The 16,564-nt window shown below is 35.4% G+C and overlaps 1 protein-coding gene across 1 annotated transcript in view; it reads left to right on the forward strand.

Annotated features, from left to right (window-relative positions):
• The first annotated feature begins 2,634 nt into the window (after positions 1–2,634).
• The window catches only part of PSMD9 (proteasome 26S subunit, non-ATPase 9), a 50,314-nt gene continuing 36,384 nt past the window's right edge, over positions 2,635–16,564 (forward strand). The window contains exons 1-3 of the mRNA XM_053701752.1: positions 2,635–2,822; positions 3,061–3,163; positions 7,984–8,177. Coding sequence (XP_053557727.1) covers positions 2,700–2,822; positions 3,061–3,163; positions 7,984–8,177 — 420 coding nt within the window. The 5' untranslated portion in view covers positions 2,635–2,699. The remainder of the gene's footprint in view (positions 2,823–3,060; positions 3,164–7,983; positions 8,178–16,564) is intronic.

The following is a 16,564-nucleotide window of genomic DNA, read 5'->3' on the forward strand; positions in this document are numbered from 1 at the left end:
ATACTAAAATAAAAACACTGTGCACAAATCAAAGGATATCCGTAGATCTCAGGTAAGTAGTCCTTAAACTGTGAGAGGGACTCCACTCTTAGTTATTCAGCGTATAAAAGAGAAAGAAATGTACATAGTGCAATACTATCACAGACCCATAAAAAGTTTGTGTGGAATATTACTCACATCCTTCTGAGCTGTGCACCCAGCTCTTAGTATGACCAGCGTGTTTAAAAGATGTGTCTCTAGAACACAGGAACATATGCTCAGCAAATATATTTCTTACATGTTGTACAATGTTAAAAACATACAAGGTGATCTGTCACGGGACAGGGAAACAGTTTAACAAACGGCACTTCCAAGACCCCAGGGTCCTCTTTGCCGATGATGACGTCACATGCATGGGACAGCATGGTTGGAGCTCGTGTTAACCAAGGTATATTTAAACACAGTAATGAGCTTATGCACACATATGTTTTTAGGTTCACTGAGGTGGGCCATGTTAAGGCATTTGACAAAGGGGTTGTAAGAAGCCCGAAACGTTATGCCATCTTTTAACTTGCTCTAATAAAGACAACTTTATATTTAAGTCCAGTGAGTGCCGTTCTTCACTTTGGCATACTACTACATTTAATGTGCACCCTGGCAATTGTGGATACTGAAGGACTGTTCTTATACTTTATGGACATTATATATATATTCCATTTCTAATTTACCTAGATCAATTGATATATCACTCTCTCTCCAAGGGGGCTTAACCTGTTTAATCCCTATAAATCTAATTATTTATGTAGTATTAGTTATGTTTTACCTTGAAATGTCATTCTTAGATCGACACACTATATTTATTATGATTGTTTTTGTTAATGTACTCCCTAATTACTTTATCTGTGTGATGGACATTTTTACAACCTGTATAAACCTTTAAAGCAGTGGTCTCAAAGTACCGGCCCTGGGGCCATATGTGGCCCTCAAGATAGTTTAATATGGCCCTCCCTTGTTTATTAGTTAAATTATTCATTTGGCCCCATTAATTTTTTTAGGATTCTAAGAGGTGTAACAAGTTGATGTTCTATATAGGTACTCACAAGATTAATATAAAGACAAGCATGTATTGTCCAGTGTAGACTCCCATCATGCACTGCTCTGATAAATGTCACTTTTTATTCAGTTCCAGAATGATCACTTCACTTGGCACTCACAAGATAAATATACACTGTGTGTGTCTATTGTGGACTACAGCTCCTACAATGCACTACTACTTTGGTAAATGTCACGGCCAGTTTCTAGTATATCCAGTTAATGTTCAAGTGGACCCCATGGGAGAACACTTGGCCAGTGGCCCCCAGATACAATGAGCTTTATACCCCTGCTTTAAAGGGACCGTATACACCAATTTTCATATAACTGCATGTAATAGACACTACTATAAAGAAGAATATGCAAACATACTGACATAATCCATTATAAAACTGTTTAAAAACTTACTTAGAAGCTCCCAGTTTAGCACTGTTGAAAATGTTAGTGGGAACACCTACTGATTGTGGTTGTATAGCAAAACAAGGAGCCCCCCCCCCCTCTAAAACTTTGGGGCTTGGTTAGGAGTCTGAAAATCAGCGCAATGTTATCTAAAAATAAGCAAAACTATAACATTTTTTTAAAGAAAATCCTGTATAGGCTATATAAATGGATCATCTACAAATATTTATGCAAAGAAAAATCTAGTGTATAATGTCCCTTTAAGATCTTTATTTAAAGGGACACTGTACCCAAAAATTTTCTTTCGTGATTCAGATCGAGCATGAAATTTTAAGCAACTTTCTAATTTACTCCTATTATCAAATTTTCTTCATTCTCTTTGTATCTTTATTTGAAATGCAAGAATGTAAGTTTAGATGCCGGCCCATTTTTGGTGAACAACCTGGGTTGTCCTTGCTGATTGGTGGATAAATTCATCCACCAATAAAAAAGTGCTGTCCAGAGTACTGAAACCAAAAAAAAGCTTAGATGCCTTCTTTTTCAAATAATGATAGCAAGAGAACAAAGAAAATGTGATAATAACAGTAAATTAGAAAGTTGCTTAAAATTGCATGCTCTTTCTGAATTACAAAAGAAAAAATATGGGTTCAGTGTCCCTTTAACCAATTATTTTTCTTCCTTAATATAACTCCTAACTAAATGCTGTTTTAAATGGAGTGCCTTCCTGAAAATAATTTTAGGATTTGTATCTATTAAACTCTTTAATATATTGGTATGTTCTTAAAACATTCCAATAATTATGAGTGACCTTAACAATTAAAAATTATAATACAAATTATATAATATCAGCAATGCTGAACTCTCCAAAAACGCTGCCTAGTGCCACTGCCTACAGAATCCTCACCAAAACAACTACTATGGATTGGAACGACGCACGCAACCAAAGTAAGTACATAACAACCAAGGAATATGAGTGGCTGTTCCTCTTGGCACCTGGGATTGGACAGTCTTCTGGCTCCTCTGATTGGTTGAAGCTCTCTCCAAATGGAGAGTCCATTTATCTCGTTCAAAACGCAATGCAATTTACAGAATAGGCGTAAACTGTGGCCTGTGATTGGATGGCCTCCAGGTGCGTCTAACTGGATGCTGCTGCGCTCCGTACTTGTCTCTTTGCAATCTCTCTTCTCACTACCCGTAGTTGTAGTTTTTCTTGAGTCGGAGGCACAAAAATGTCGGAAAATAGTGCTGAAAACTCAGAGGCGTCTATATCAATGCGTGATGTCCAGCTGTTAGTATCAAAAAAAGATGATATTGAGGAGCAGATAAAGGCATATTATAATGTCCTGGAGGATGTAAGTAGTACTGTAATGAGTTTTCCTGTTGCATAGTACTAGTTACCGTGTTATTGTTCCTATCCAGTGAGTCAGCAGGTATCATATTATTTAACTGCCATAGAGAGGTGCTGTGCAAAGCTTGCTTATATACAACAATTAGGTACATTCAATATTACAATAGTGCAAAGTACCCAAGCAAACACATTTAAATCTGAAATTATTAACTAAATTCTGATTTTCATGTTCCATTTTTCAGCAAAAGGGTATTGGAATGGATGGACCACTTGTAGACAGAGATGGATACCCCAGAACAGATGTAGACCTTTATCAAGTTCGCACAGCAAGGCACAATATAATATGTAAGGTGTTCTTTGTAATGTAATTATTGCGAATGGCTAAAATGAAGTCCAGTAAAGTAAATCTTAAACTTTTATGGGTTAGACAGAGCATGCACTTTTAAACAACTTTGCAATTTATTTACATAATCAGATTTGCTTTGTTATATATATATATATATATATATATATATATATATATATATATATATATATATATATATATATATATATATATATGCCACTGGTTCATCAAATGTGTTCAGCTAGTTCCCTGTAGTGCATTGCTTATTCCTGAGCCTACTTAAGTTTACTCTTCAACAAAGGATACTATGGCATCTTCATGCTCACATAAACATATCTGATAAAAAGCACTCTAAAAGTACCTTAAAGCAGTATAGGCAACATACACTGTTCTGAAGAAAATATGTTTCAGACGTATATGTTTTTATATGGTTTTTGCACTTGTGTTCAAGCTGAGAGATCATGATATTTTAAAATATTTGTTGCACTTGACCTCCAGATTTAGGTTTTCATAATCTTAAAGGGAAATTAACATTTAAAGGGACATTGTACTGCAAACATGACACACTCTTATTTGTTAGAGTATGTCATTTTAGCACTTACAACTCTGCAAGTCTGTGTATTTAATCCATTAAAAAGGGGTTAAATACATAGTCAAAGTAGCACTCGAAAATTAATTTGAGCATGACATTTTTCCACTATGATAACAGTTTAACCACCCTGTAAAACGTTACAACATTGTAATATACATTTATGATCTATTTAGCTTGCTTTATCTGTACAATACCTCTGAATATTACTTTAGTTCCACTCTATTCAGCAAGGCTGGAATTGCCTCCATTATATTTAAACATAAAACCCAAATTTTTATTTCATGATTCAGAAAGAACATACAATTTTAAACAACTTTCCAATATCCTTCTATTATACATTTTTATTTGTTTTCTTGTTATCCTTTGTTGAAAAGCAAGGCGATAAGTTCAGGAGTGTGCACGTGTCCTTTAGAACTATATAGCAGCAGTTTTGCAACAATGTTATATTTTAGCAAAAGCACTAGATAGCAGCACTATTTTTTTGTCATGTAGTGCTCCATACATGTGCACGCTAGATATCTTTTCAACAAGAATAACATGATAATATAAGTAAATTGGAAACTTTTTAACCCTTTGAGTGCTAATGACAGCTCTGAGCCGTCACAGAGTTTCTCACTCTGGTGCTAGAGCTGTCATGAGCACTCTCCCACCTTGAGGGAGATCTGGGGGCTCCTTACTGCTCCTACCCCAGCGATCGTGCCTGTAGAGTGACAGGCATCGCGGGGGCTTCAGTGATGCGCAGTGACATCATGCGCAATTACATGATGACGTCACCGCGCAACTTTATTTTTACTTAACAATGTTAAGTATAGGAGGAGGGGGCATGCTGCTTAGAAGCCTGTATCTCAGGCATCTAAGTAGCTACAGACCCCCAAGACCCATTGTTAGAAAGGCAATCGCTTAACCTTTCCAACAGTGCAAGTCTTGGGGGTCTGTAAAAAAAATATAAAAAAGTTAAAAAAAAATGTTTTCAAAAATTTCAAAAATAAAATATTAGCACCCAGGTGAGAAATGGCTTAGCAGCCAAAGGGTTAAAAATGTAATCTCTAAATGAATCATGAAAGAAGAAAAAAAATGGTGTTTCATGTCCCTTTTAAAGTTCTCCTTGCCATATATACAATATAAAAAGTACCCAACCTATTTTGTCACAGCCTGGCCCGACAGTGCCATTACTCTCAATGTAGCTTGCTCCTGCTCCGTCTGACAGCGGGAGCGAGCTACATTGAGAGTAATGGCGCGGTCGGGCCGGGCTGTGACTAGACAGCTGGCCTGATGCGCTCTGAGGGAAAACCAGACCCGCTCAGTAGAGCACAGAGGGCGGGTCTGAAAAACCCTCTTTTTTTTTTTTTTTTTTTTTTTTTTTTTTTTTTTTTTTTAATAAAAAATGCCCTGTAATATTAGTTTACATAAAGCTAGCACTAAAATAATGTTATATAATTCTGCACTATGTGCAGAATTATATAACATTATTATCTAGGTTTACTGGCACTTTAAGGACCAGCGACGTACCCTGTACGTCGCTGCAGTCCTGGGCTTCTCTCTGCAGTGATCTCGCTCAAAATAGGGAGACTGCGCTATTATATTGATTTGCAGAGTTGTCGATGCATCACACAGTGGTGGTGCCGATCAATGGTGGGTGGGAGTGTAATGAGGGAGGCGGGTGGGCAGCTCATCTCTGGAGGAGGCGGAAGGAGGGCGGGAGTGGGTAGGACCGCTACGCCACGCAATACGTTAGGTAAAAAAAAAAAGAGCTGGGAAGTGAAGAGGGAGGAAGAGCAATGAGGGGGATCCTATGTGAGCTCTATGGAGGGAAAGGGAGCGGGGAGGGGGGGAGGGTAATGAAACATATAAATTAAGGCAAACTGGGTACTCGCAGACAGCTGCCAGTACCTAAGTAAGATGATGGCAAATAGAGGGGGGAGGATTGGAGAGCTTTTAGGGGGTTAAGGGGGATCCTACACTGCAGAAAACAGTATTTGCACAGAACTGAGTATTTGGAGAACAATAGAAAGTAGGGATGCACCAAAATTTTGGCCGCTGAAATGTTTTGGCCGAAAATTGTATTTTCGGTTATTTCTGTTTTTTTGCCTGTTATTTTCAGTAAAATTATTGTGTAGTATATTTCAAATTTGACGCTAGCCTAGAGCTGCTGTTTGAGTTCATTACTTGCATATAATAAGTTTCCTAGGAATATACTTTATTTGGATAATTGGTAAAAAAAAAAAATGTTAAATCTGATTCTGTTACATAGAACTAAATAAAGAATACAGTATATTGATATTTAATATTGTGTAGGGATGCACCGAAATTTTGGTCGCAGAAACATTTTGGCCAAAAATGGCATTATAGGTTTTTGGGGGGTTTTCGGTTTCGTTTTTTATTGGTAAAATTATTGTGTAGCATATTATTGTTTTTAAAGATATTTTATGTCCATTTTAGTATGTTACTGTTAATAAAAGTGTGGTTATTTTATTGGCTTGCAGTTTTTCAATTCAGATTCATTCATTAAATAGTCTAATTATGCCAAAAAAATAATTATATATATATATATATTAAAATAGTTGCTTAAGAAAACATGTTTACAGTAGACTTTATATAGGCGTTTAAAATATATATTTTTTAAAACGTCCGTTTCGGTTTTCGGCCAAGGGCATCCTGAACTTTCGGTTTCGGTCCAGATTTTTCATTTCAGTGCATCACTAGTGGAAAGCACTGGTGGTAGAAGGTTTTAGAACAAGTGCAGATGATTTCAAAAGCGTTAAGTATATTTTATACATAAAATATAATTTTGCTTCATTTTCTTGGTATCCTGTTATTGAAGGAGAAGCAGTGAACTACTGAGCGCTAGATGAATACATTGATAAGCCAATGATGAGGTATATAGGTGCATCCACCAATCAACAGCTAGCTCCTTAGCCTACCTAGGTATGTTTTCAACAAAGGATGGCAAAAGAACAAGGTAAATTATATAATAGAAGTAAATTGGAAAGTTGTCTAACATTATATGCTCTATCTGAATAATAAAACAAACAGGTTTCACAACCCTTTAAACAGGAAAGGAATAAAGGGGGTATATCACATTTTAAAAATTTCCCAGGCTTAAGGTATACATTAAGGTATAATGCAACTAAAAGTGCCTATCTGTAAAACCTAGAATATGAGTCTCATTTTAATAAAAACAGTAACTAGCTTCCTTCTTCCAGGGCCACATAACATACTGTATGTGCTTATTCTCGCAGCTAGCTGCTGATTGGTGGCTGCACATATAAGCCTGTTGTCAAAGGCTTACCGGTGTATTCATCTAGCTCCCAGTAGTGCATTGCTGCTCCTTCAACAAAGGATGCCAAGAGAATGAAGCAAAATGTAGAGAAATAAATTGAAAAGTTGTTTTAAAAATGTATGATCTGTATCGTGAAAAAAAAATGGGGTTCATGTTCCTTTAAAGGTATATTATTCTTTCATGATTTGGTTAGAGCATACAATTATACAACTTTCCAGTTTACTTCTATTGTCAATTTTACTTCATCTCTTGGTATTGTTTGTTGAAGGAGTAGCCATGCACTACTGGGAGCTAGCTGAATACATCAGTAAACTAGTGACGAGGTGTGTGTGTGTGTGTGTATATATATATATATATATATATATATATATATATCACCAATTAGCAGCTAGCTCCCACCTCCTGAGCCTACCTAGGTATACTTTTGCACAAAGGAGAACTAAGCAAATTAGATAATAGAAGTAAATTGGAAGGTTTTTTTAAACCTGTATGCTCATGAAAGAAAATGTTGGGTTTCATGTCCCTTTATGTAGCTGTGTGCATTACTGTGATTCGTAGTCTAGTGGGAGTGAAAGAAGTTAGGGACAAAAACAAAAATCTTACATTATGACTTCTGGTGGTGCCTTTTCTTCCAGGCCAAAGCATTAATACTAAAGCTGCAAGGCACACAAGGCAAAAACACAGTACAAGTTTGTATGACAGAAATGCATTGTAAGAGTTTAATGTTAAAGTGATTGTAAAGTTTAATGAATAAGTGCCCCCCGGTAACTAACATTAATCTTAAAAACTGGGGCACATTCATTAAACTTTACAATCACTTTTAATACATAGCTATTTTATATGAATCTCTGTAATAGTTTTTGCTTAGATTCTCACATTGACTTAAAATGCCTGATGTTGCACTTGTTGATATTAACTTTAGATGCTGGTTATGATAATATTTCCAGGTTTGCAGAATGATCATAAAGCTATCATGATTGATATAGAAGAGGCATTGCACAGTTTGCATGCACGAGAGAAAAAAAAGCAAGAGAAGGACGAAGCTGAAGCTCAGGCAGAAGCACTGCGGCAACACCAGCCTTTGCCCTCTGCATTTGCTAGAATAGATACAGTCACGCCTGGATCACCTGCCAGTATGTCAGTAAGTGCGTTTGCTGTCTACAAACCTTACAATGCACTAACATTTGGGGAATGTGTTATGATTCTGCATGCACAATAGACACTCTATTATCCTTTTAAATGGACACTGTAGTCCCAATCAAAGTTTTCTATATTAAACTTATGTATTTATTATGTATTTATGTATTTATTTATTTATTTATTTTGTTTGTTAAACATTTACTTCTGAGTGTCTCCCTTTTCCATGCCACCACTGTTAACTTTTCTTTGTTTTAATCAGATAAAGGGTACAAAACTAAGATATTTGATCACGTGTGGACACATCCTTTAGGCAGAACATGTGCATGAATAAGCTGCCAAAATCTTGAAATAGAGGGAATGTTTACAGTGATCATTATGACTTGCAAGTTACTTAAAGGGACACTGAACCCAAATTTTTTTCTTCCATGATTCAGATAGAGCATGCAACTTTCTAATTCATACCTATTTATCAATTTTTCTTCATTCTCTTCTTATCTTTATTTGAAAAGCAAGAATGTAAGTTTAGAAGCCGGACCATTTTTTTGGTTCACAACCTGGGTTGTGCTTGCTGATTGGTGGTTAAATGCACCCACCAATAAACAAGTGCTGTCCAGTTTTCTGAAAATGGCTGACTCCTTAGCTTAGATGCCTTCTTTTTCCAAATAAAGATAGCAAGAGAATGAAGAAAAATTTGATAATAGGAGTAAATTAGAAATTGCTTAAAATTGTATGCTCTCTGAATCATGAAAGAAAAATTTGGGTTTAGTATCCCTTTAAAGTAATAGTAAATAATGCTATTTACAAAAAGACAACATAATCAACATTATTAGAGGACTAAAAACTATATTTTAAAGTAAGAGATAGAGGTGTGTGTGTATGTATATATATATATATATATATATATATCTATATATATATATATCTATTATCTTTATCATCTCTATCTCTATTATCTCTATCTCTATATATATATATATATATATATATCTATCTCTATATATATATATATATATATATCTATCTCTATATATATATATATCTATCTCTATATATATATATCTATCTCTATATATATATATATATATATATATATATATATATATATATATCTATATATATCTCTCTATCTATATCTATATCTATTATCTATTATCTATATATATAATCTATATCCCAAGGCGGAACATTGTGCGATCTGCGTTATCGCAGAAAATGCAGCATGTCTGCAGAAAGAACAGCAGAGGCAGTTAAAATATTTTTTTTGCCTGCACTTTTAATTTCTGCCTGCAGGTGTTACTGTTCCGTTCTATCTCAATGTAAATATTTGCTACGTTCATCTCTCTTGAATTTTCTCCCCCTTCCTGATCTGATCTGCAGTGTGGTACAGGGTAAAAGCATATTACAGTAAAGGTAAGTCAGGGCTTAACAAATTTATTCTTAGTCTAGGAGCCAACCAATATACTTAGGAGCCAGAATTGTTTGTTTGCTCTTTAATAAGTGTGTGTTTATGTTTGTGTGTGTGTGTATATGTGTGTTATATATATATTAGTAAACCTTATCCAGCACTGCACATAAAGTCTTAAAATTTAAATAAAGCAATGGTACTGTGAACCACTCAGAACTAGACTCTAAACACGGTTGTCAAGATGCAACAAATTAAATTAATTTATTAATATGAAATGAAACAAAAAACATGTGCAAAATGTAACAGAAAATTTGATACAATTCATCAAGCTCATATTAAGCATGCTAATGCATTCGTTACCCCACACACAAACAAATAAAGCTCTCTTTATTGAGCCAATAACAGTGCGTCCACTGTAAAAAGCACAAAAGCCAGGTGTTAGCAGATAGATTCACTGTAGCTATGTTTAAAGCTGTAAAGTTAGTTCCGCTATAGCCGTGTTAGTATAACATGCACTGAATAAAAAACAAATCTCCTCTTGTTATGTGTGATTGACTCGATCATAAAGTAAAGTTCAAGTGGTATAGAGCATATTCAGATGGTGTTTAATAACACTGTCGGGGCCAGTTGAAATAGCAGACTCCCTGTATTAAAGTCCCCACCATTCACTCTATAATGGAGCGAGCTGAACAGATGCCAGAGGGGCCCAGTGTGTCACTCAGCAGGGATAACAAGTCGTCTACTCCTTATCAGGTATTGCGCTGAACCACAGAGCGCTAAGCCACAAAGTAAAGCTGGTTTTACATGAATCCTGAGATGAAGGATCAAAATTTAATGACCACACTAATTTGGTGGTGGATCTTCTGAGCTTTGTACTTAACAGGAATTATTTTAAATTCAATGGAAAATTTTACAGACAAATTAGGGGCACGGCAATGGGTGCTTGCTGTGCCCCTACTTATGCGTGTCTGTATCTAGGAAGATGGGAACATGAAAAAATCTTGGATATAGCCTCTGAATATGACCAAATGATCATATTATGGATTTGTTTTATCGATGATGTCCTCCTATTATGGGAGGGCACATCAGATGATCTGGTCAAATTTATGGAAGAATTAAATATTAATGATTGGAATCTTAAATTTACTTATGAATGGAGTTTGGAATCTTTGTCCTTCTTGGATTTAAAAATAACTAAGAGGGACAATAGATTAATAACTGAAACATTCAGGAAAAGTACATCAGCTAATACACTCCTTGAAGCCTCTAGTCATCATCCCCAACACCAAATCAATGCTATCCCTATAGGACAATATTTGAGACAAAAAAGAAATTGTTCCACTGAGGAATCCTTTAAACAATATGCAGATGATCTTAAACTGAGATTTAAAGCTAGGGGATACCACAATAAAATTATTAAAAAAGGTTATCATAGAGCAAGAGATACCACACAAGATAAAATATTATATGAGAATGTGGAGAAACAAACTAGCACTGCAGTAAGATTCATTAGTACATTTAATTCAGAATGGAGTGAACTAAGAAAAATTTAATGTAGACATTGGGACATTCTTATTGTTCCAGATATACATAAAATAGTAGGGGATTTCCCCTTAATGACAGCCTGACGGGCTCCCTCAATCCAAGACAAATTGGTTCACAGCCACTTTAAAGGTAATAATAATTGGCTATGCAGACACCAAAAAAGGATGGGTGTTATAAATGCGGTAAATGGAAAATGTGTAAACATATTAACAAGGGCCAGATTATAATTGATAATAGGGGTTATCCACACAAAGTCAAGGGCCACATTACTTCCCGCAGTGAGGGAGTTGTTTATGCTGCTTTTTGCTCATGCCCAAGATTTTATGTGGGCAAAACCTATCGTGAGTTCAGGGAACGCATGAAGGAACACAGGAGGGACATACTGAATGAAAAAAACAAAGATAGTGGTGTTGCAAGACATTTCTCTGACATGCATCAAAGCCGTGTTCATGACGTTAAATGTATGAGTCTTGAATTAATAGACATCAGTGAGAGGGGGGGCGATTGGGACAATATGTTATTAAAATCCGAATGTAAATGGATATATAACCTACATTCAATGCAACCAAATGGTCTCAATAAAGAACTTAACTTTGCCCCATTCCTCAATAATTAAATATGGGATTTAATCTTCCATATTTAAATTCTCAGTTAGGCTAACCTGACATTGTATAATTAGTTATATAGGGAAATATCCTTAACTTTGGACATAAATAAAGGTGGTGTATATACCCTTAAGAAATTATATTCCCTTATTTAGCTAGAAACTGGTTGGGAACTATTTATAAATTTTCAGGTATGACATTCTGATGTTCTATATATGTTATATAGGGAAATATTCACCATCTTAGATGCCAATGAAACGGTGTATTTACCTTTAAGAAATGTATTTCCTTTTTTGTAGGAGTTTAAGCAGATGTAGTACTTATATATGGTTTAGATTTAGTAATAAACTACTATATATTTATGTATAGATATTTTATCTACAGTTTATAGGTGAATACTCCTATTTTTTAGGATGTTAATATTGTGTATATACCTTCACCAATGCACCATTGTTGTTTATGAAATTTTGATTTAAATTATTTTTTTTTTTATTTATATTGCCATAGCACGGCTGTCAAAAGAATCAGCAGCTTATATGGTTGGCCAAAAAGGAAATAGTATATGTGGTTAAAAGATGTGCTATCTATATTCTGTTTTATTTCACCTGTGGGTCAGTGTTTAAAAAGCAGCTGTAATCCTATACCGGATATTCATTTTGCTTGAGAAAGCCCTCAGTGACGTGCAACAGTCAACTCGGCTTGTTGCCGACTTCCATGCTGTTTGGAATTACAGCATTCTGATTTTGAATGAAAGTTACCGCTGACCGGATCTTTTGTACTTCGAAGGAGGACTTCCTCAGTGTATTTGGTGAGCGGTGGTTGTTTTGTATACTAGCAGTTTAACACGGGGGTGAAGAATCGATTTGTCTCAGGATTCATGTAAAACCAGCTTTACTTTGTGGCTTAGCGCTCTGTGGTTCAGCGCAATACCTGATAAGGAGTAGACGACTTGTTATCCCTGCTGAGTGACACACTCGGCCCCTCTGGCATCTGTTCAGCTCGCTCCATTATAGAGTGAATGGTGGGGACTTTAATACAGGGAGTCTGCTATTTCAACTGGCCCCGACAGTGTTATTAAACACCATCTGAATATGCTCTATACCACTTGAACTTTACTTTATGATCGAGTCAATCACACATAACAAGAGGAGATTTGTTTTTTATTCAGTGCATGTTATACTAACACAGCTATAACGCAACTAACTTTACAGCTTTAAACATAGCTACAGTGAATCTATCTGCTAACACCTGGCTTTTGTGCTTTTTACAGTGGACGCACTGTTATTGGCTCAATAAAGAGAGCTTTATTTGTTTGTGTGTGGGGTAACGAATGCATTAGCATGCTTAATATGAGCTTGATGAATTGTATCAAATTTTCTGTTACATTTTGCACATGTTTTTTGTTTCATTTCATATTAATAAATTAAATTAATTTGTTGCATCTTGACAACCGTGTTTAGAGTCTAGTTCCGAGTGTTTCACAGTACCATTGCTTTATTTAAATTTTAAGACTTTATGTGCAGTGCTGGATAAGGTTTACTATTTATCTTTTTCTAATCAATTAATCTTTTTAAGCCTCCATGCACCTGGGGTCTCATCTAAATATTAAGAGAGGTGGGCCTTAGTTCACAAGTCTGAACACTATCCCTTGCTATCTGGTGTATATATATGTGTATATATATATATATATATATATATATATATATATATATATATATATATATATATATATATATATATATATATATATATAATGTGTTTATATGTATGTGTGTGTGTGTATGTATGTATGTATGTATGTGTATATATATATATATATATATATTTATATATATATATATATATATAAAATGTGTTTATATATAATGTGTTTATATGCATGTGTGTGTGTATGTATGTATGTGTGTATATATATATATATATATATATATATATATATATATATATATATATATATATATATACATACATACATACATACACATATATGTGTGTATGTATATATATATATATATATATATATATATATATATATATATATATATATATATATATATATATAATTTCCAGCTCAGCCCTCCAAGTGTCAACCGCCTGGGTGCAGAACTAAGCAATATAAATAATCCAGTCAAATGCACTCTCAGGTCTTTTCAATGGGTTCTTTAATGGAATGTTTTCGGGGTTCACAACCCCTTCATCAGCACCCCGAAAACGTTCCATTAAAGAACCCATTGAAAAGACCTGAGAGTGCATTTGACTGGATTATATATATATATATATATATATATATATATATATATATATATATATATATATATATATATATATATATATATATATATATATATATATTGTAAGAAGAAAGGACAAACTACTATATAAGTATATAGTCAAAGTAGGACCACACAAACAACGCTTTATTGCTACAATAGTTGTAGTTGGCTACAAACAAGTGGGATGTCTATCCTCCACCAAGACCAAAAGTCTATCCTCCTCCTAGACCAACAGAAGAATACATCTGTTGAGGCCCTGAGTCCAGGCCTTTGTGGGAGGGGCGAAACGCGTCATGTTCAGTGATTCAATGACTATCTAATTTGCTACGTCAACACAAGCTATGTGTGCATCCACGCCGGACCGTTCCAACGGGGCTTTCCTGCAAGTGAAGACACAGACCTAGTACATCTACCCGTGCTTAAAAACCGCAGAAGAATCAGGTGTTGACCAATTCCTAATAGCGGCAAAGCAGGCATCCGAGCCAGAGGTGAGATTCGGGTGTTTTAAGTCTTGCAACCCCGCACAACTGAATATCTGTAGTTGGATACAGGACTGTGTATATACATGCTTTAACCATTTTATGTCTAACATAGAAGCATAAGTGGAATCCCAGAGGAGTGGTATTTGTTCCTATGAAATCTTTATATCACTTGGACTGGAATTGTATGGAGTGAATTGATCAACACCAGTGCGTGTTTTTTTTTAACACTTGAGTGTCTGGTTTCCAAGTATTGTTTTGGACTCTCCAGTATATATACATTTTTTAAGTCTTACACTCTTTTTTTTTTTTTTTTTTTTCTTTTTTTTTTTTTTTTATGGGGCCCCACAGCTGTCAAGTTATTACATATAATTATTAAGTTCGGGACTTGTTACACTCTTAACAGCAATTGCCTTATGGCTACGTCTCTGCTTATAGTATGTGTTACAACTACATTGGTCTCGTACTAATTATAGCATCTTTGGTTAGAATTATGCATGTTATTTGTGTGGTACAGCACAGCTTATAGTGTTTTTTTAGGTTGTGTGCAATTTTGTAAGTGTGTTTACTTTATGGAAAATGGGTGGAGGATAGACGTCCTACTTGTTTGTAGCCAACTACAACTATTGTAGTAATAAAGCATTGTTTTACCTTTTGTGCAGCCTTTGGTCCTACTTTGACTTTATACTTAGTGTTGTCCTTTCTTCTTACATTTTTTATATCTTTCCTGGGACTGCGAGGACTAAAGGTTACGCATTAGATAAGCTTGGTGCACCTCAATTTTTAAATACTGTGTATGTGTGTGTGTGTATGCATCATTCTGCAAATATGGAAGACCACTTTATAGATCCTTTACACAATGGAACAATATTATATCAGTGACACTGTTTTGTGCAAACATTTAAACTGTACTATATATATATATTGCGCAAACAGTAGTATGAGCGGCACGCTTCCTCTTCCTCCGGATCAAACATGCGGCACAAAAGGAGATGGGTGTGACGTCAGACGCCGACTTGTCTGTCGGCTGTGCTTAATGGAAGCGCTTTCATCCCAAGCGCAATCAAAGTGAATATGTATACCAAAAAGTCCAAAGCACCAGAGTCCAGGCAAGCAAATATAAAAATACAATTTTTTTATCCCAAAATAAAGTTAAAAGCATATTCCCTGATGGAGGGTATACAGTGTATAGCCGTGCTCCACAGCAGACATTTTCGTGCACACTGCACTTGTTCACTGCATAAGGGAGCAACAGCTATTTCCGGCCATTTATACACATTTCTTAAAGATACAGTACATATTAATACTATAAACTCTCCACATTGCCATATATACATAATTCAAGACTGCAAAATTAATATCCAGAGATAGAGACAAGGCAAAAACATATACATTTTGAAACATAATTTTTAAACAATTTATTTTTATATAAATCCATTTTATCTAATATTGCTATAAAAACATAATTTATGCTTACCTGATAAATTCCTTTCTTCTGTAGTGTGATCAGTCCACGGGTCATCATTACTTCTGGGATATTAACTGCTCCCCCACAGGAAGTGCAAGAGGATTCACCCAGCAGAGCTGCACATAGCTCCTCCCCTCTACGCCACCCCCAGTCATTCGACCAAGGACCAACGAGAAAGGAAAAGCCAAGGGTGAAGTGGTGACTGGAGTATAAATTAAAAAATATTTACCTGCCTTAAAAACAGGGCGGGCCGTGGACTGATCACACTACAGAAGAAAGGAATTTATCAGGTAAGCATAAATTATGTTTTCTTCTGTTAAGTGTGATCAGTCCACGGGTCATCATTACTTCTGGGATACCAATACCAAAGCAAAAGTACACGGATGACGGGAGGGATAGGCAGACTCTTTATACAGAAGGAACCACTGCCTGAAGAACCTTTCTCCCAAAAATAGCCTCCGATGAAGCAAAGGTGTCAAATTTGTAAAATTTGGAAAAAGTATGAAGCGAAGACCAAGTTGCAGCCTTGCAAATCTGTTCAACAGAGGCCTCATTCTTGAAGGCCCAAGTGGAAGCCACAGCTCTAGTAGAATGAGCTGTAATTCTTTCAGGG

This window comes from Bombina bombina, chromosome 2, assembly GCF_027579735.1.
Source record: "Bombina bombina isolate aBomBom1 chromosome 2, aBomBom1.pri, whole genome shotgun sequence".
Classification (NCBI taxonomy): domain Eukaryota; kingdom Metazoa; phylum Chordata; class Amphibia; order Anura; family Bombinatoridae; genus Bombina; species Bombina bombina.